Here is a 23,003-nt window from a genome sequence, read left to right as displayed (position 1 = left end):
TGGGGTTCATCCAGCTTTTCCTGACGCGGAATTGCTGAAATACCTGGTACACGAGACGGTGGACTACGCTCGGTACTGCCGGTATGAGCTGAGGACGACCTTGTCGTATTACTGGTCGGGGTTGCAACCTCATTGACATGGCGCATTTTTTGGGGCTCCACATTTATTTTGGTATGACACCTGCTGTCGACGTCAGGCAATATTGGAGGAGAAATTATTTTTTATGTATGCCGAATGTGCCTGGCGTTATGTCCCGTGATAATTTCCTGGCGTTGGACAGGTACTTCAACGCCTTCAACCGAAGGGCCATACCCCAGAGTAACAGTGATCGCCTCATTTTAGTGCGTACAGTGTTGGATTATATCCGTGAGCGGTGTAGTAATCTCGTGCTTCCTGGAAAGAACCTGTCTTTGGATGAGGGGATGATGCCTTACAAAGGACGTCTCAGTATAAAAGTGTATAACCCCAAGAAGCCAAAGAAATATGGTGTGAAATTCTTTCTCATTACCGAGGCCAACACTGGATACGTTGTGGACTTGTTTTCAGTGTATACCGGGGTCTCCACGCTGCGTACACTGTATTCAACCTTGTGGGACGTTTCCGTAACCAGGGATATCACCTGTTTATGGATAATTATTATAACTTTGTATCCCTGGCCCAGGAACTGTATGAAGCAGGTGTTCACGTCAGTGGTACCCTTCGGTTGGTGCGTGGGGCCCACCCCAAATGTCCTCAAGAGGTTCGCTAGTCATCCGCAACACCTGGAAACGAGGAGAGACAGAGTGGCGGCGGAAGGGCGCTGTCTTCGTCCATCTGTTTGGAAGGGTGTCCGAACTCGTCCCCATGATTACGACGAGTCATGAACCCATACCAAGAAGAGATCGTACAGCGGAAGAAGACACGTCGACAGGGCCGAGTTGTGTTTGAGGAGTTTCAGTACCGAGCGGCCTACCGTCATTGGGCACTACAACAGGCACATGGGAGGAGTTGATCTCTTTGATCAGCTCATCCAGTACTATTCCCTTCGCCAGGAGAACCAGAAGGTGGACACAGAAGCTCCTCAAATACATCCTTCAGTTGGCCCTCCAAAATGCCTACATACTGTACTGTGGGTACCGCGGTGACAATCTTCCGAGGTTGACTCACATACAGTTCCTAGAGGTAGCCGGGAATGCCCTCATCAACTTCGATCCCCATGAGTGGCCTTCCATAACTGAACCCTGCCCCGAGCTGCAGATCTGCCCCTAGAGGAAAGGGCAGATAGGAGGGCCAACTTCGCTCGACCTGCCGCCGCCCCTGCTAACGACGCCCCTGGTGACGACGCCCCTGGTGACGACGCCCCTGCTGCTGCCGCCGCCCTGCTGACGACGCCCCTGCTGACGACGCCCCTGCTGCCGCCGCCCCTGCTGACGACGCCCCTCTTGCTGCCGGCCCCGCCATCACCGCTTTCTCGTCGGGTAGTAGACCCTGCGTGTCGGCTGCAGCCAGGGGAACACATACTGGAGGCCTTACAAGGGCGAAGGCAGAACAAACGGTGCCGTGTGTGCCATATGAATGGCAGAAGGAAGAGACAAACCCGGTTCTTCTGTCGTATCTGCAAAGTTGCTCTTTGCAGGATAGGGGAGTGTGACCGAAAGTACCACACTAAGGTCATGTATTGAAGCGCGCCCCCCTAAACCGACAGCGGAGGGCGCACGGGGCCGCCGGGTCCATCAGCAGTAAGGGCGCGCGTCTCCTCCTCCACCTTTACCTCGTCATGTCGAGTGGAAAAAAATGCAAGACTCTTCAATGGAGGAGGGAGAAAACAAGAATAGAACGAAGAGTCAGGATTACGAGTGAGTATTCTGCATTTATTTTATATTTAGTTTTATATTTATTACAATTTTTTATATATCTGAATGTGTGCATGATAAGATAATAATAAGACATTTCATTGTATGCGAAAAGAGAAGTGTCACCTGCATTCCTTTTATTTATGTATTGGTACCAGAATCGAAGAATGTAATATATATATTTTACGTATAAAAAAAATTATATTATATATATATATATATATATATATATATAGTATATATACATTATATATATATATATATATATATATATATATATTATATACATATATATATTATACATATATATATATATTATATATATATATATATATATACTATTATATGTTTATTATTATATATATATATATTATATATATATATACATATATATATATACATATATAGTATATATATTATATACTAGTATATTATATATATATATATATATGTATACTATATTATATATGTGTTGAATATATATATATAATATATATATTATATATATATATAAATATACATATATTATATATATATATATTATATATATATTAGATTATATATCATATAGTTATAATATATATATATTTATATATATATATTCTATATATAATATATTTATATAATATTATATTATATATAATATATATATATATCATATAAGGATAGATATTTATATTATTATATATATATATATATATCTATATTATATATATATATCTAAATATATATATATTATAAAATATTTTTGGTTGGGGGGGTAAGCAAATTACTTACAGTCTAGTAATATTCAATCATTTACTTTACCTTCACTTTAAAACAAATTGCAAGTCTCTAGAACAATATCTCGATTTATGGTGAAGATTTGAAAAAAATATTTTTCTTCCCTCCGCGCGCCGATTCTCGGCAGCGAATCTCCGAAATGCGTAGGTCACATTCTCCTAATATTTGTGCCTTTTCATATTACGCTTATTTTAAAGGTTTATATATGGAAATGTGCGCAAAAACATGCACAATATAACAAAAAATATTGGAAGGTTGTAGCATTTCTCATTTTTGAAATATTTGCATATAAAGTACGATAAGTACGAAAAAAACTACGATCGGTCAACTTTGACTCAACCGAAATGGTCAAAAAAACGCATTTGTAACATAAAAATCTTACAATCTAGTAATATTCAATCATTTATCTTCACTTTAAAACATATGCAAGTCTCTAAAACAATATCTCGATTTATGGTGAATTTTTGAAAAAAAAATATTTTTTTTCCCCTCCGCGCGCCGATTCTCGGCCGAAAATCTCCGAAACGCGTAGGTCACATTCTCCTAATATTTTGTGCCTTTTCATATTACGCTTATTTTTATAGTTTTTTTTATATATGGACATGTGTGCAAAAACATGCACAATATAAAAAAAAATATTGGAAGGTTGTAGCATTTCTCATTTTTGAAATATTTGCATATAAAGTACGATAAGTACGAAAAAAACTACGATCGGTCAAATTTGACTCAACCGAAAAGGTCAAAAAAAACGCATTTATAACATAGAAATCTTACAGTCTAGTAATACTCAATCATTTATCTTAATTAATTTTAAAACAAATTGCAAGTCTCTAGAACAATATCTCGATTTATGGTGAATTTTTGAAAAAATATTTTTTTCCCCTCCGCGCGACGATTCTCGGCCGAAAATCTCCGAAACGCGTAGGTCACATTCTCCTAATATTTGAGCCTTTGCATATTACGCTTTTTTTTAAAGGTTATATATGGAAATGTGCGCAAACACATGCACAATATAACAAAAATATTGGAAGGTTTTGTAGCATTTCTCATTTTTGAAATATTTGCATATAAAGTACGATAAGTACGAAAAAAACTACGATCGGTCAACTTTGACTCAACCGAAAAGGTCAAAAAACGCATTTATAACATAAAAATCTTACAGTCTAGTAATATTCAATCATTTATCTTCATTTTAAAACAAATTGCAAGTCTCTAGAACAATAATATCTCGATTTATGGTGAATTTTTGAAAAAAGAAATGTTTTTTCCCTCCGCGCGACGATTTCTTGGCCGAAAATCTCCGAAACGCGTAGGTCACATTCTCCTAACATTTGAGCCTTTTCATATTACGCTTTTTTTAAAGGTTTATATATGAAAATATTCGCAAAAACATGCACAATATAACAAAAAATATTGGAAGGTTGTAGCATTTCTCATTTTTGAAATATTTGCATATAAAGTACGATAAATAGGAAAAAAACTACGATCGGTCAACTTTGACTCAACCGAAATGGTAAAAAAACGCATTTGTAACATAAAAATCTTACAGTCTAGTAATATTCAATCATTTATCTTCAATTTAAAACATATTGCAAGTCTCTAGAACAATATCTCGATTTATGGTGAATTTTTGAAAAAAATATTTTTATTCCGTCTGCGCGCCGATTCTCGGCCGAAAATCTCGGAAACGCGTAGGTCACATTCTCCTAATATTTGTGCCTTTTCATATTACGCTTTTTTTAGAGGTTTATATATGGAAATGTGCGCAAAAACATGCACAATATAACAAAAAATATTGGAAGGTTGTAGCATTTCTCATTTTTGAAATATTTGCATATAAAGTACGTAAATAGGAAAAAAAACTACGATCGGTCAAACTTTGACTCAACCGAAATGGTCACAAAACGCATTTGTAACATAATAATCTTACAGTCTAGTAATATTCAATCATCTATATTCAATTTAAAACATATTACAAGTCTCTAGAACAATATCTCGATTTATGGTGAATATTTGAAAAAAATATTTTTATTCCGTCCGCGCGCCGATTCTCGGCCGAAAATCTCCGAAACGCGTAGGTCACATTCTCCTAATATTTGTGCCTTTTCATATTACGCTTTTTTTAGAGTTTTATATATGAAAATGTGCGCAAAAACATGCACAATATAACAAAAAATTATTGGAAGTTTGTAGCATTTCTCATTTTTTTTATATTTATTTGCATATAAAAAAAATTTTTAAACAAAAATTCGACATTTGGTCAACTTTAACTCGTTCGAAATGGTCGAAAACTGCATTTGTAAGCTAAAACTCTTACAGTATCGTAATATTCAATCATTTTCCTTCATTTTGAAACAAATTGCAAGTCTCTATAAGAATATTTCGATTTATGGTGAATTTTTTAAAAAATTATTTTTTTACGTCCGCGCGCTACGAATTCATGCATCATTTTGTGATAATATTCTCTGTGTTGTTTTTATCGTTTTACAAGTGTTATATATCAAAATGATCGCAATTTAATGCACATTACAACGAAAAAAAATAACTTGTTACCTCTAACCGTTTGGCGCACAGCGCGATTTGAATACAATTATATATGAAATTTCGTTTTTGCGCTATCATATATCGCATTATTTATATATGATAATGGATAATTTTTTTTCATTTCTGATGGTTGCATACTAAACTTCAAGCAATGACAAAAAAAAAGGATTAAAAATGAACTCTTAATCTTGAAAACTAAGTGCGCTGTGATTTTTTGACAAAAATATTTTTTCCGCTTCCGCGCTCACTCTCAAACCCCTCTTGCACACGGGAGTCATTTTTTTATTTACCGCTTCGGCGTTTAAGGGTTAAGTGGAAAAATTTCTATTATCCTCATAAGTTCATCTATTATTACTAACAAGTGCTTATTCGTATATCTAGATTCACAAAAATTCCTAGGATATATATATGTATTCTCTGAAAAGGTCTACTTGGTATCGGATATGACCCTAATTTGCATGAAGTTATCCTTGCAGGTTTGTGTGCATTGCATACTGTACAGTTTTTCACAAAATTTTCCAGATCTTTCCCCATGTTTTTCCCAATATATATTGTAGCATGCATCTCATTATACGTTTTTTCTATCCATAAGTGTTGACTACCGAACCTGCAATGTACTATATCCAAAACAACTGGAATTAGGACTTTCGGAATTACGGTCTGTGTTGTATCTTCCTTTACTTTCACTAGTTTCAATTTATATTTAATTTTTCCTGACCAACAGATTACATTCTAAGTCTAAACCCGAAAAAGGTAACTTATAACGTTTCCTGACTAATTCCCAAAATTTCATCTTCATCTGCCTTTGCTCTATGAGACCCATATCCAATTGTATAGACTCGCTAGTGACTAGCGCAACTTGGAATCCTTCAGTGTCATAAAAACTTCTACTAAGGGCGTCCGCTACTACATTTAATTTGCCTTCTATATATTTGAGCTTGCATCGAAGTCTGAAAGTTAGTAACCATCGAGCTCTTTTAGGCGACAAATCAGGCTTATTGAAAAGATCCAATAATGGCTTGTGGTCTGTAAGGACTTCTACTTTATTCCCCATCAGTAGCATTTTAAAATGAACCAAACTTGATACTATTGCAAAGGCTTCTTTATCTATGGTAGCCATTGATCTCTCATTGCTGCCCTTTGTCCTAAACTTCCTGCTATAAAAGGCTATGGGATTGAATTTCCCATCAAACTTTTGCATAAGGCAAGCACTATACCCTTCTGACTGGCATAAGTCACTAATGTGAATGGTTTGCTGAAATCTGGAAATTTCAGAACTGGGGGATTCATTAAAGCATCCTTAAGCTTTTGAAAACTATCAGTTTGGGGGTTCCCCCATTGAAATTGAACATCTTCCCTCGATATATGTGTTAGGGGAGCTGCTATGTTAGAAAACCCTTTCACAAACCTACGAAAGAAACCGGCGATACCCAGGAATGACTTAATTTCTTTCTTTGATCTCGGGGTGCGAAAATTCGCTATTGCTTTGACTTTATTGTCGTTTACTCTAACCCCTTCCTTGGATATGACATGGCCTAAATATGTGATTTGCTTTTTCAAGAATGAACACTTAGCTAGCTTAATTTTCAACCCTGCTAATCTAAGCCTCCTAAGTACTTCCTTAAGCACTTCCAGGTGTTGTACGATCGTGTCTCTTGCGACTAAAACATCATGCATATATACAAAAACATTTTTTACCCAATAACCCATGCAAAACTGTGTTCACCAACCTGGTAAAAGTCATCGGACTGCCCGATAAACTGAACGGCATTCCCCCGTGTCATTCATAGTGTCCCCTGGGCACTGAAAAAGCCGTATATTCTGTACTACTCTCACTAAGAGGGACCTGCAGAAAACCCTGCGCTAAATCAATTGAGCTATAAATATTATGTCCCCCGATTTCTACAAAAAGATCTGGTATGCACGTGACTGGATAATGGTCAGGGATTGTTTTTTCATTTAAACGTCTAAAATCGACGCATACACGGACAGAACTGTCCTTCTTAGGCACTGCTAACAGAGGAAAGTTGTTTGGAGACACACTAGGCCTAATGATTCCTTCCTCTTCCCATTTATTGACCTCTTTCTCTACCTGTTCTCTGATTTTGAAAGGTATGCGGTATGCAGGAATATAAATAGGTTTTGTGCCATTCTCTAAGTTTACCTTATGTTCTAACACATTAGTCAATCCCAGTTTATCACCTTGTAAGGCTACTGTATCCCCAAATTCTGCTAAGAGCTCGCTTACCGCTTCAACATGCTCCCTATAATCCGCATTAACTAAATGTTCTCTAAATATTCGCTTCCTTGATTGCATTTCTGCCTCTGAAAACTCAGATTTTCCCCTCTATAATAGCCCACTGAACCCAATGTCATTACTCCAATCTTGGAGATCTACCATATAAATATTCCTTTGGTATTTCCTAACTGTATCATTACAGTTCAATAATTCTAACCATGTAACACCAGTGTTTGATACACTGTTCACTGATGCCGTGCTAATAATCCCTCTTAGTTTCTCACTACCCTCAATTACACACACATCCGCGAGTTTCACTTCCCTCAACTTAACTTTTACCATAGTCTTTGTCTTTGAACCTGGCATTAACACAACATCCTCTGATAAAAAAAACCCACCTTTATATTTGTGGCTAGTACCTCCCCGTTCCACGATCCCATAAACATCACCACCCGTGGTTCTCATTACATCCACCCCATTGTTAGTATCAGTAATAATATCAATATTAGTATCAGTATCACCACCCATAATGCCATTGTCACATTCACCAAAATTGTTACCACCGTGGCCTCCAATATCTCGCATAACATCACCGCAGTTATTCCCCGTATCATCAGTGTGGGTTTTGATATTACCACTCCCCATATCCCCAGTATCATCACCATTAGCACCGCCAAACACATCCCCTTTTTCAATAATCTCCATATCCTCAGTTCTAATCACGTCCTCATAAGGAAGAAAAACACCAGGTATTCCAACCGTTATACCATTAACACCCGCATGGATCGAAATCTTGTCTCCTACATGCAGGATGACCCAGCAAAAGTCTGTTGCCCAACGCAACCCCTTTTATAACCAAAAATGGTTCTATTAACACTCTATCACCGAGAGTAAACCGTATTCGAACACAACCCAGGGTGTTTAATCTATGGGCTTGCACATCACACACCGTCTCCGTTGAGGGTTTCAAAGGGTAATGGGAGAACATGGATTGATACAAATTATGATCCATCAGGTTTATACTGGCACCAGTATCAATAAATACTGGATATCAACATCCTCCACTGTTCCATAAACTATAGGCATGGCTCTGGGGCATCCCCCACGAGACCACAATGGTATGTACAAATCATCTGTATACTTTTTGTTGATCGGCCTTCCAAAAATTTCGCCGATCCCCTTGCCCCCTTAAGTGACCTGCCCGGGAAGTTCTCTTATTATAACTCCCAGAACTTTGAGGTGTAGGTCTCACATCTTTCTGTATCTGAGACGGACAAGATTGCCAATAGTGATCCACACACTTACACATTCCACAATTATTTTACTCTACACCCTTTCTTTGAGTGCCCTGGTTTATTACAATTGTAGCAACGCAACTGCTGTTGCCTTTGATTGATTGATCTTCTATTATATTCAACTTTTGCACACAAACGGGGAGAAGAAAATTCTGTGTCTCTTTGCACCGTATTTCTCGGGCCAGTCCCATTAAAAAATTTACTATCTACAATGGGACATTTAGATATATGTTGCTGAATTTGGGCATAAATTAATTCTTTGTCTGATGCAGGTTCAATCCTTTCATCAAAACTATCCACTATTGCATCCGGTATGTCATGCAATAACATCACAAAATGAATCAGTTTATGTCAATTGTCAAGTGAGACACTACCCCCGTTAACCCACTTAGAGGTGTTCCATTTTTTTTTTATTCATTCTCCCGCTGAGTCAAAAAGCTTTGAGCTATGTTCGATGAGGCTAGTTGTGCTTTCCGTATTTTATATAGCCCTCTTAGATCTCTCACCATATCCCCGTGTTCCTTTTAGCCATAAGCTGCTCTTAAAAATGCTCGCAAATCAGCCCATGACCGACATTTTGCATATTGAAAGCTCCGACAACGAAATGAAAGATCACCCTTTTTTGAAATCTAGACAAAGCTTTCGCCTCTCAATGCTCTCTTTACGAGAAAGCTCTCATACTTACGATCCTCCCCGACCTCAATAGCATTAATGTACTTATACACACAAATCCCAATCCAGAAAAATCAATAACAGTCATCCCCCAATAAAAGATAAAAAAACAAACATGCACCGCATCAGTAAATCACCATATGAACAGCTGTTAATATGAAATACAAGGTCGCGTCGGGGAAAAAAAACGATGACAAAAAAAGGTTCGAGAGAAACCGCTTTGCTCAGCATTCATTTGCACGGATGCCCCTCTGCTCTCTCTGCTCTCTCTCTCTCTCGCTCTCTCTCTCTCTCTCTCTCTCTCTCTCTCTCTCTCCAGGGCGTAACCCACAATACCAATTATCCCTGTATATCTCACCATAAAACCACTGATGTCACCGAATCTCGAGGGACATCAAATAAAAACACTCTTCTGAGCAAATTGACACCAATAAATAGAGAGAGAGAAAAAGAGAAAGGAAAGGAAACACATGAAATTATACACTCACGTCTTCATAGTACCGGAGCCCGAACTTGTTTACCCGTTGCAAATGCACGTAACCTATTTCTGGCCTTTTTTACTGAAGGGCTGGCACTTGGTTTCTTTGGCCCCATGATGGCTTGTTTGCAATTAGTTTCACAAGGAAAAATAGCACAAAACACAACAAACACTTGTAATGATGCGGACTGTCCACAGGTGATGCATGTTCAGTGAGAAACAAAGGCAGGATGGGTCATGAGAGAAGATTGGATGCTTTGTTGGAGTGCTCGGTACAGGGCCCGGTCAAACATTGGGCCCAGAAGGAGTATTTCCGAGTTTGTGAGATCCGAGGAAAAGTACGAAACCGGAGACAAAATTTTGTTGGAAAAAGTTTACAAAAACCAAAGTTCCACTATAAGGCGGTCCCCGGGTTACGACGGTTCTGGCTTACGACGTTCCGAGGTTACGACGCTTTTTCTTAAATATTCAATGGAAAAATCCGTCCTGGGTTACGACGCTTGTTCCGAGGTTACGATGCAGATGCTTCCGACGCTCCGAGTTAACGACGCTTTTAAAAAATGCATACTATGATAAAAATCCTTTATAGTTTAGCACAGTATATTAATAAAAATAAGTTTCTGGTTAGATTACAACAAAAATTTTGAGGTTATGATGATTTTCGACACTTTTATTGTCGTATTTTTCGATGATTGTTAGTGACGCCTCATATGCGTGGAACTAGTTTCCCGGGGGGGGGGGAGTTGAATCTGAATACAATACTAGCTTGCGGTGCGCAAAGTTTACATATACAGTCCAAAAGCGCAAATAATGAAAAAATCATTGCTTGTTTCCAGTAATAATAACAAAACGAAGTTTCTGGTTAGATTACAACGCAAATTCCAAGTATCCAAAGAGAGACATTATCGAGTAATTTGATCAGAGAGAGAGAGAGAGAGAGAGAGAGAGAGAGAGAGAGAGAGAGAGAGAGAGAGAGAGAGAGGCGTCTTCCGACGCTCCAAGTTAAGGACAGAGAAGTGTTCGTTTCATTAAACGGCCTCTGACTCATGCCAGTAAATGTTTTGTTGATACTAATAATTAAGCCCTAACCTATTTAAAGATAACGTTTTACTTTAATTAGTCTATATGATACGTAAATAGCAATCAACTGTTCTTGTAGCCCTCAAGATTTGGCAAAATCGAAGTATCCAAAGAGAGACATTATCCAGTAACTGGAAACCTTGACATACGAATTTAATTTGTTCCGTTAGCATTTTTTTCCCATTAAAAATAATGTAATATGTATTAATCCGTTCTAGCGCTATGAAACCACACCTAAACACAGCTAAATTACATATAATATACACAATTTATACACAAATAAACGAGTAATAACACACATAATGATAAAATAACATAGCAATGTGATAAATGATAATAAATGTTAATAAAATCAATTAAAAAAAAGAAAGGAATTTTACTTACCACAACGAAAGATGACGTGAGGCCAGCAGGGGGAGGAGGTAGGGAAGGGTGGCAGGGAACGATTTGTTCTCTTTTTATTTACGTATGTACACTAATAACTACGTAATAACACAAATGAAATAACATTGCTAAACTAATTTTTATTTATTTTTTTAATCAGTTTGTAGTTTAGAAATAATGGTGATGCCTTTGGAAGGTTTTTATAGCTTCCTTCTGGGCCTTGATGATCGTGGATATTGTAGAATGATTTCGACCATACTCGTTTGCCAAATCGACGATACGAACGCCACGTTCATGCTTTGCTATAATTTCATGTTTTGCTTCCATCGAAATCATTTTCTTGGGTTTTTTCTTATCACCTGCTTTGTCTTTAGCTTTGAGACCCATGGTTAATAATAAAATAGACAAAATAACACGAAAAAAAAAGGCGCAAATACAACGAACTAAACAACGACGTGTTAACATGCAGCACCAACAAACAAAACAAACAGACTGAATGCCATTTATCGGTCGCCTATACAAAAACTAACACTCATTGCAAAATCGTATCTCAAATATTTCGTTGTATATCAAAGCTTATATTTTCGCAAATTTTCTGTTGTATCTCAAAACATTCGTATATTAGGGCAATCGTATGTCAAGGTTCCAGTGTAATTTGATCAGAGAGAGAGAGAGAGACGCCTTGGCAACAATGGTCTCGGGGATTGACGTAACGTTTATTTTCTGAACAGATAGGACAGAGAAGTGTTCGTTTCATTAAACGGCCTCTGACTCATGGCAGGAAATGTTTTGTTGATACTAATATATAAGCCTATTTAAAGATACGTTTACTTGAATTAGTCTATATGATACGTAAATAGTAATCAGCTGTTCTTGTAGCCCTCAAGATTTGGCAAAATCACTCCAAGGTTGTACATAAAACTTCAAGAATGTAGTGTCACCAGAGGATTACAATAGTTTTTACCTTCAAGAACCAGCATTCTTTTATGAAAATAACTCCAGGTTTTCATAAAAACTACAGGAAACAACATGTAGTGTAACCAAAGGATTACAAGTAAGGTTTTTATAACTTATTAGTTTAAGACATATTTCCAAGCGTCGTTCCGGCTTACGACGATTTTCGGCTTACGACGCGTCTCAAGAACGGAACACCCCCGTCGTAACACGGGGACGGGGACTGCCTGTATGATATATATATATATATATATATATATATATATATATATATATATATATATATATATATATATATATATATATATATATATATATTTCTATACATAGATACTCCTCATTTAATGACATACTTATTTTACGACAACTCGGAGTTAAGATGGCAACATTAAGAGAAAAAAAACCATAAAATGAAAATAAAAATATTGCCAATGGTGGCCAAGAGAAAGGCTGTTCAGTTCCGATAATCTCGCCTAGCTAGGTTTTTGAAAATCTTGAAATCTATGGCTAAAACAATAAATAAGGCTTTAATATAATTTGTAAAGAAAGCTATACAGTTGAACCTCTTAAAACTGGCATTCTATGATCCGGGAACTCCCGTTGTTCGGTTTGATTCAGCGGCCATTAGTTCGTTGTGTAGCCAACAGTGTGGCGCCACGTATTGTTTGCAACTTCAAGACAGCAAAAAATTATGCCATATCTCCTTTGTTGTTATGAAAATAATTCCTAGAAATGAAAAGAAAATGTGTGAAGTCTAATATGTTTTTTTTTTTTTTTATATTAACTTGAAAATAAATATGTTTTTTTATATATTCCACTTGAGAATTCTCTGCCAAGCCAAACCTAATAGCCTTTCTCTTGGCAACCATTGGCAATATTTTTATTTTCATTTTTGGTTTTTTCTCTTAATGTTGACGTCAAAACAATGAGGCTTTTGGCATGCACTAATTCCTTACTCTTAGTATGCTTGAAAGACTTATATTATGCGATACAGTTTTGATTATTTCTTTTATACAACTGTGTATTTACATATTCGATATGTCGCCCATGAGATCAGATGATACTAGAGGTAAGAACTGCAAGTGTAAATCTTTAACTATAACTATGCTAGAAAATGTTTATCCCATTAGCAAATAGTTTTATGTTCACTTTCCTCAATAGTTCGTGTGCTTTGTTTGTTTTGATGGCGACATTCAAATGCACTGATAGCTGAAATTCATTCATCATATTTTTCATCTCACTACTCTCTACAATCAAAGTAAATGACTAGGAAACTAATAGTGATAATTATGAAAAACTAAGTTAAGGATATGAAAGTCACCGATAATACTTAATGTGCAGATTCTGAGAAAAGTTTAGTACTGTATTGACTTACTATTAGGCTAACTCGGGAATGTAGGCTAAATGTGTTAAATAAAGTACACTATTTTAAAGAAACTTATACACTATGAAGTTGTAAAATGGTGAAGAAGTTAAAAATATATGAGTAATAAAATGATAAAAGCGTTGAAACTTAGTCAAGTAGTAAGGTATGTTTGAAACTAGTTCTGTGTATATGACTGAAAATCAATGCTATTAGTCAAAATAGAGAATAACATTCTTAACGATGAATTCGCTTAATGACTTGGTCGCTGGAACAGAACCCTGTCGTTAAACGAGGAGTACCTGTATTATATATATAGAATATATAGTATATAATCATATGAGAGAGAGAGAGAGAGAGAGAGAGTACTTGTACATAAAACATCTTTTTATTTAGTTATGCCCACTGGTTTCAGAGTAACTGTCTCCATCATCAGGTCTGACAACAAGAACAGAAAGAAAAATTGAAAAATCAGTAAATCGCAAATGACCATTAGAATACAGTAATGTTACATAAAAGGTTATATATATTATATATATATATATATATATATATATATATATACACATATATATATATATATATATATATATATATATATATATATATATATATATATATATATATATATATATATATAAACAGATAATGTAGAAGCATAAAACAAAGCAATGGATGGATAGCTTCTCAGGAGTAGTATTAACAGGTTTGGGGTGGTGGACTGATTGATCATGTAGAGAAGTCAATTTAACGCCATTGATCTGGCAAAGAATCAGGCGGGGAAGAGTTAGCAATACTTCTATAGCTCATAAATTTGTTAATGGCAACTTTTACGCTGGCTAAAATGAACTCAAGGACTCGGTCCACTCGGCGGTTCATGCCAAGCCAAGTAGTGATGTTGACTTTAAGGAGGGGGCGGGGGGGGGGGGGGGGGGGGGGGGGGGGGGGGGGGGGGGGGGGGGGGGGGGGGTGGGGGGGGGGGGGGGGGGGGGGGGGGGGGGGGGGGGGGGGGGGCGATGGGTGGCGGGCCGCGATTGGGTGGCGGGGCCGCATACCGCATCTCTGCCTCATTTGACGTCTTTTTATAAATTTGCTCATAAATATACAAAGTGGTGCTGTTGGTTTTTGTCTCTTACGATAGTATAGTATGTCAGTTGTAAATGTAATTTTGCAAAAAAATATTTATAAAGTGTACAAATGAAAAAAAAGTTACTGAATCTTCGTTCTTGGTAAATTTACTTGAATTTTGTTCAACAAATGTGCTTAGAATTTGTTATTTCTTATCTATTTTCATACTGTGTGCGCTGTAGTTATAATTTTACATAATACAACAAAATCATTAATTAGAAAAAACCTATATAAGTTTGTAAAATTTAAGATTGTCTTGTAAAAGACAAGGGATTGTAAATAATAATTTTCAACTTCTCGAGGAAGATAGGGAAAACTTTTTTAGCATTTTTTTCTTTCACCATATGCATTTGCATATCGTCCTCTTTCCATTGATTTTTTTTATTGGCTGACCTCAAAGTTTATCCGGTCCGAGGAGCTGCATATCAATTTTTATATCCGTCCACTAAGGGTTAAAAGAAATAAAAACCTGCATCAAGAATGATGCACACACACATGCTAAGAATTGAAAACACAGCATCTCCGTGGACCTCTTGTTGTTGCTGAGGGAAGGTTTCTATTTTAAATTGTAAAGACTTTCTATATTGCCAGCTCCAAGGGGGCCCACTGAGAGAATGGAAAAGGACTCTAAGCATAGACAGTGCTCAATATTTCCTGCATGATCCAGTATGGCACTGAATGGTGGTCTTGCTAAAAGCCTGTTTGTCTCAACAGATCCTCCTGGGTGTTCAAACCACCGTACATATGCTTGGCACTTTGTTTTTCCCACGTAGATGGCATTACAGCAATCACACTCTTATTTATAAACAACATGAGACTGTAGTTCTGGGGATACGATGTTTTTCTGGCTATCCAATAGTGGGGGGCGGGAAACTTATAGTGAACTTAACGTTTTGAACACTACTCTGTGACTCTGGCGTTAACTTAGGGATAAATGCTCTTAAAAATTTTAATAGTGTATTTTTAACAGAAAAACTCACATTTATTATCATAGTAAAACATAGTAAAATACACCACCACTTTATTGGCTTTTGAAATAGAAACTTCCGGAAACAATAACTTTTCTAGTTGTTTACCAACATATGAAAGCAATATTAAAACTGTTTTTGTGAAGCATTTTCTTTCTAAAGTGAAATTTTGAATGGAGACTAAAATAACTTGAACAAAACTTAAAGGCACAAGTTACGCAGGCGTAGAGACTTAATTATGTTTTAAACTAGGGATGAATGAAGAAATTTAGTTGTTAGTCCTGTAATGTTGGAGTCATTAGACAATTAAGTTGTTGCTGCGTTTATCAATGGTTTTTGTTAAAGGAATATCAGAATATCAGTTAGGCTTTTTCCATTGCTCTAGATTTAATCCCTGGTCCCAATAGGTCATTGCTAACACAATTAACAGGTTGAAATAATGTACAGATGAGTCTCCCGCGTCCCAGACGAATACAGCTTCCAAACAGAAATAAGTATGCTCATATTTACAAAGAACCTTCGCCCGTTTGCTGCCAATCACGTTTTCTAGAGCTTCCGAGTCGGGAACGCGGCAGAATCAAGTAGAGGAAAGACTGTGCACTCGTCTTTTCACGACACTAATTCTGATTATAATGAATATTTTATTCTTTGAATTTTCTCATTTGTAGTGAGTGTGGCCTCGACTTATGGCGCCACGACTTAGCTCCGTTAACAGCATTTTGTAGTGCCATAGCTTGATGTTGCATCAAGCACAGCACTGTAAGTGCTCTTAAAGCGCTGATAGCAGCGAAAAACTGACTTATGGCAGAAATCAACTTAAGGCATGGCACTTGAACGGATCCTCAGTTCCAAGTCGAGGACACACTATAGTCAGATAAAATCAATGGAGCACCCAAATCACAGGGACATATCATTGAACACTGAAAGTTTCTTAACATAGACTTAAATCCTGTAATAGACATAGATTTATGGTGTGGTTTATTTTAATTTAAATTAAATTTTTTATCATTGCAATAGATTCGCTTGAAAACAGGATCGAGATCTGTGAACAGGTCCTTCACAGTTAACCGCCCAAAGCACATTTTCTGTTGCCCCATAATTGTCCTCATTCCTCCGGGAACAACAGTGAATACTGAGTAAATTATGGTTTCATAAGTTAGTCGAGAATACAATCTCACTGTATTAACAAGAATAATCCTTTAGAAATCTTCACTTAAATTATGGGAATAAAAAAAAACGGCCATTGTAAACTTCCACGGCGAATTAGTACATAAAGAAAAGTAGGTGTGACCTCATTCTGTGCACCACACTCCAACCTTGTGATGCAGCTTGGTCTCTTGCCAGCAGCGTAACATTCAAGCAAAACTGACAGGAACAAGAGCAACTTGATCAAAGCAAAAGCTGCAGTGCTCAAAGGAAACCCAGTGTGATATTAAAAACTTCATTTTCTCAAACGTTGCACACAGAATTTTGTCGTGATCTTTCTGAATATCTACTACTGTGATTGTAGCCCCATATGAAACCAAGTGTATGTTCTCCTTTGTATTCGTGAAACCTAAATGAAATAAACCAGATGAAGTGTAATATCCCTTATTACTACAGTAATAATTAACGTCATGAACTGTACTTAAGTATTCTGTGAATCAGTCATGGACAAAGTTGAAAGAACTAATAGCCACAGTTGCACCACCATCTAGTACTTTATTTTATATCTCTGTCTGTCAGACTTACAGAACTTGATCATACAGAAGAGAAACTATCACAAATGTAAGTGTCAGCCTAAAGACTGTGTGTAAGCAGCCTTGTTGACAGAATGACATTCTCAGCAATAAACTGTTGATAGTAATGTAGGCACTTTTTTTAACATTCATTTGTCTTGATCCTCTCAAGTCTACAGATTGTGCTCATAACTATGCCAGTGGTCTCGTGAAGCTAAAATACTGTTCGTTTCATTTAAACATAAAATTTGGGAACAGATTATATATCAGATTTAAATAGAAATCCCTTATAAGATTATGACAGTCATGGGCAGATCGTTGTTTTTTCGTAGCTTGATACTGAATGAACATGAGAAATGGACAAGCAATTCATCAACTACTAAAATAAGCTTTATTGTTCCTCAGGTGTGGAGGAGATGTGATGCTTGATCCACAACAATACAGGCAGAACTATTTAAGATTTCTTTGTCTAACAGAAGATAATTATGGAAACAGAAGCGTTATGAAATGGAACTACAAAGATCTCGGAAGAGGTATAGTACAATTTCATCTAAAAAAGGGAGAAATAAAAAGGCAGTCACAACTTTGTGCCTTTACCCCAGTGCCAGCCCATATTGCTCAAATTTCATATATATTTATATAACCATAATTTATTTTGATTTCAGTTTTGACATTGATGTGATTGTACTTGTTTCTGTGTTTCAGTCAACGGAAACAACGTACATGCGGTTCAATGTGCTGGAAGATCTGGTGCCTCTGATGTTTTAGCTGCAATACCATATGAGAGAGGTAAACTATATTTTCCCCTATTTTTTATTATATAACCTGGATAGTTTTTGTGGTAATTTTCAATACCTGAGTGACAGTCTATTAAAGGTTATTTTTGATGCATTCGTGGAAAAAGAAAGTAAAAATTATATGTTCCTAATTAGTATGTTATATGCATATGAATATACAGTATTTCCGGGTGGGTTCGTCTTATAATATAAATACATAAGTATGTTGTAAATGAAATTTAGAAAGAAAATATGAAATAAGAAATATATTATAATACTAATATGTTGTAAATGAAATTTTAGAAAGAAATATGAAATAAGAAATATATAATAATAATAATGTTGTAAAATGAAATTTAGAAAGAAAATATGAAATAAGAAATATAATAATAATAATAATGTTGTAAAATGAAATTAGAAAGAAATATGAAATAATAAATATAATAATAATAATAATGTTGTAAAGTGAAATTCAGAAAGAAATATGAAATAAGTATATAATAATAATAAAATAATGTTGTAAAATGAAATTCAGAAAGAAATATGAAATAAGAAATATATAATAATAATAATAATGTTGTAAAGTGAAATTTAGAAAGAAATATGACTTTGAAAATAGAAAATATTCAAATATGTTGATGGTAATCATTTTTCAAGGTGGCTGTGCCTGATGTAATCACTTATCCATAATTAGGCTAGGTAATTGAAAAGAAGCCAACTAAATTGATTAATATTCAAGTAACTTTATTGCAGGGAAAAATATTGCATGTGAGTTAAAGGAAGTATGAAATTTTTGAGATTTACTATTAAATATAAAAATAGTGCTTAAATTAATGCCAAATTGCACACACTGACAAACTTAAAACATTTATCACCAATTTATTAAAATTTTCTTATAAGGTAAATATAGCGAGAAATATAAAAGTAAATATTTTTTGGGTAAATTCAGAGAGTTTTATATGTGTGTGTATGTGCTAAATTCGGACTTACAAAATTCTCAGACAGCGTTGATCTCTAAATTTAGGAAACTATGTACGGTAATCCTTGTCAACCGAGTACTTGGCCATCGTTAAAATATCATCCAGAAAAAGGATCAATATATTATTCACTGCTCTGCCATTTCGAACAATTGCTTACACAAAATAAAATTTATCTGTATTCATAAAATCATTGCATAATCATTAAACTATATTCAATTACCTTCGCATATTTTCACACATTCATATTAGAGTTGGCCAGTAGGTTGGCCCTTTCTAAAAACTGATACCGCACACACACACACACACAGGGGTGGGGAATTGTGGAACAAGCTGGTAAGATTCACATGTAAACCTGGAAGGTATGTTATATTAATCATACTTTATAATTCAGCAATAATTTCTTAATTCATTATGTTGGCTTGTAAAGTAACAATGTTAATCGTTCAAGTATATTTTTGTTTATAAATTTTCATAGGAATTCATATCAGATATTGGCATTAGTTGTTATATTTGCATAAGCCTGATATTTTTTTTAAATCTGTCACTTTCATAACACTGATATCTTCGGTCAATGAAAAAATGCCATGTTACTTGCAATGAATGTGTGTGTGCGTGTGTACACGAGAGAGAGAGAGAGAGAGAGAGAGAGAGAGAGAGAGAGAGAGAGAGAGATGGGGGGGGGGGGGGGGGTGAATGTCATTCAAACGATAAGAATAGATTTTCTTTTCAGCGCAGCTACTGCCACACTGTGAATCTCCTCAGAGAGAAATATTACAATGCTGTATAAAGTAAATATTTTTTCCATGTTTAGGTTGAAAGGATTATATAAGAATACCCTCGGAGATTATACGATTGAAAACAGTGTTGAATTTTGATACCTTTGTCTTTATCTTGAAAATATTGGAGATGCTTTGTGGTCGAGGAAATTGTTACAAAGAAAGTTATTGTGTTCAACATTTTTTATTGTTGAAGTAATGTAATAGTCATTTTGAAATAGAATAAACGAAATCTAGTAATAATCTTAAGATTGGAATAGTATGTGATTTAGGCATAAAGCCCCGGTGGACCGAAGTTCGATTCTCGGCTCGGCCAACGTGGAACCAGAGGATTTATTCTGGTGATAGAAATTCATTTCTCGATATAATGTGGTTCGGATCCCACAATAAGCTGTAGGTCCCGATACTAGGTAACCAATTGGCTCCTAGCTACATAAAAATATCTAATCCTTCGGGCCAGCCCTAGGATAAAGCCAAACACTGGGACCTGTAGGGTGATTCAGTGCTTTGATGAGACTGAATGAAAATGGAAATTATTTAAATAATGAGTTTATAATAGACACTCTAAAGGTCACTGTTAAAAAAGTTAAAATTGAAGAGATTTAATTTCTAATGGAATTTCAAAACAGCCATAAATAAAGTAAAAAAGACTTATCTATACAAAATTATAAGACGCTTTCATAAAAACCACAAGGTTATGGATAGCTACTATTTCTCTCTCTCCCCTTCCTACCAATGTATTTTTTAGAAGTCTTCTCTTTGTTCTGAAATGCCCTGTCTCTATGTTTTAGAACGGCGCATTTACAGTTCGTATACGTTACAGGTATCTACTTTACAGGTAAACACGTAGAGAGAAATAGTAATACTTAGGTTCTAAAATATGTGAGAGGTAACTCCTAGAGAGAGAAAGAGAGAGAAGAATTGTCCTTAGTTAAGAGAGTGAAATTATTTATTAAATAATAATTGCGGAGAGAGATATTTAGAGAATGATTATTTTTACTATTTAATGTTATTTATTTACTCATTAAAGCTTGCAAACCTATAAATTACATAAAAAATTAAATATATAAATAAGCAGTATTAGGGTCTCTTCTAATTTTCCTCGTACTTTAATCTTAATGATTTTGGTAATTTCAAGTATTGTTATAGAAATTAATATTCAGTTATCAGTGCTTTCAGGAAAATTATAGTACATGCACAATATAAATTACATAAAAAAATTTAAAATATATAATTAGGCAGTATTTAGGGTCTCTTCTAATTTTCGCTCGTACTTTAATTTAATGATTTTGGTAATTTCAAGTATTGTTATAGAAAATAATATTCAGTTATCAGTGCTTTCAGGAAAATTATAGTACATACACAATATAAATAATTTATACACAATTAATTATATTATAAAAATATACATATACAGTTTAAAGTAGCCTTTTATATCTTTATAGAACAGTTACAAAAGAATTTACAGTAGCATTGTCTAAATTTTTTCATGGGTTATTTTTTCTTTACTGAAGTTCTGACAGCTATCTTGATTACGTCTGGCAGCGGCATGTCGACACGGTTTTGACTTTCTGCGCAGCCCCACTGCGTATGTTATGGGGTTGCAAGGTGCATGACTTATCTCGTACTGGGTGCCGCATGTTGACATTGTTGGTTACGTCATCAGTAATCAAATGCCAACGCTGTTGCAGCAGTCGAAACGCCATTATGACACTATGGCGTTTGCCGCCATCACATTGCGACTTTTGACAGTTGTCATGACTCGACTGCGAAGGTGCTATGGATAGGCAGCCTTGCACATCCGCCATCATTTGACGGACATTGGCAAACATTTCAACCAGGTTATAGATCATGCTGATTGATGTCTCCTTGCATTCAACTGCATCGAAATGGCATCATAATAAGCAAGTTTTCATCCGTTATGACAGTTGCGGTCTTGAATCGCCAGTGGGTGACTTGGTCATAACTATCAAGTAGACAAGTTGTTAAAACTTGCTGATTCTCAATGGTATCTTCCATAAGTAAATATGATGTACATTTTTATTCATTCGTCATAAATTAAAGCTGCAGAGTGTAGCTAAGGCTTAATAAAAAGAATAACAGTAAGGCTGTAAAACATTTTGGATTACCAAAAGTGATGTGCGGAACTGGCGAAATCATAATTTCTGATTTTATTTTACATAAAGTAATCTCACGTTAGAGGGAGTAGAAGTAAAACCCTCCCAAAAAAGGATGTTTTGATGTTCCCTCTTTTTGTAAATCACCTTCCTCTGAGACTTAGGCCAGCAATGGCATTCCGGGCATGGATTAGTAATGGTACCACAAGTCGAATGTGGACCTGTTTGTAGCAGCCAAAAGCCTGGAGCACGGGAATCCCTGAACCCCTGGGCACATGTGTTAACGAGGTCGTGAAGACTCGGGAGGACTCCATTATGAAACCCAAACACACCACACTACAAACATTGCAAAAGGAAAGAAACTCTGGCACAAATCAACCGGCTTAGAAAGAGAGCAAAAGCATAAGCGTCTACTCTGCAAGGCGGTTAAAGAAAGACTTAACGCGTCAGGTCAGGGAGTGCAGTGTGGTGCTTGGTTGCTGACCAGCTCCCACCTCTTACGCCCAGGAGTTGCCAGATCTCACAGATTCCTTGCTATACAATCTTTGTTTTAACCGGTTTCCAGGTGGCACGACAAGATTATCCTATTGTTAAGATCGAAGGTTTGTTAGCTATGAAAAATACAAATTGATTAAAAGATTTGTCATATTTTAAACCCAACTTTGTTAATTTACAAGAAAAAGTATCTCCAAATTATGTTTCTTTTACCAACTAATGGCAATGAAGCTGTTGCTAGTACCAAGACCACTGATGTGTGGTCACACATGGTAACACTGCGTCCCGTGCTTCCAATAGTTACGCTGTGTGTAAGTTTTAGGTAAATAAAAGGATATCTTGGTGTACATTTGCAACTGAAAAGTGTTATAATAATTTACTGTATATGAATTACACCGATAATATTCGAAATAGGATATTA

At 35.9% G+C, this 23,003-nt stretch overlaps 2 protein-coding genes across 2 annotated transcripts in view; both read left to right on the top strand.

Annotated features, from left to right (window-relative positions):
* LOC135217128 (receptor-type tyrosine-protein phosphatase delta-like) overlaps positions 1–23,003 on the top strand; it is a gene marked incomplete in the record, with an annotated part of 217,514 nt that overhangs the window by 100,223 nt on the left and 94,288 nt on the right.
* LOC135217130 (laminin subunit gamma-3-like) overlaps positions 17,884–23,003 on the top strand; it is a 33,520-nt gene continuing 28,400 nt past the window's right edge. The window contains exons 1-2 of the mRNA XM_064252837.1: positions 17,884–17,971; positions 18,144–18,227. Of these exons, the coding sequence (XP_064108907.1) occupies positions 17,941–17,971; positions 18,144–18,227 (115 nt within the window). The 5' untranslated portion in view covers positions 17,884–17,940. The remainder of the gene's footprint in view (positions 17,972–18,143; positions 18,228–23,003) is intronic.

This window comes from Macrobrachium nipponense, chromosome 7, assembly GCF_015104395.2.
Source record: "Macrobrachium nipponense isolate FS-2020 chromosome 7, ASM1510439v2, whole genome shotgun sequence".
In the NCBI taxonomy this organism is placed as follows: Eukaryota; Metazoa; Arthropoda; class Malacostraca; order Decapoda; family Palaemonidae; genus Macrobrachium; species Macrobrachium nipponense.
The sequence above is the reverse complement of the archived record's forward strand: the minus strand, read 5'-3'. Positions and strand labels throughout refer to the sequence as shown.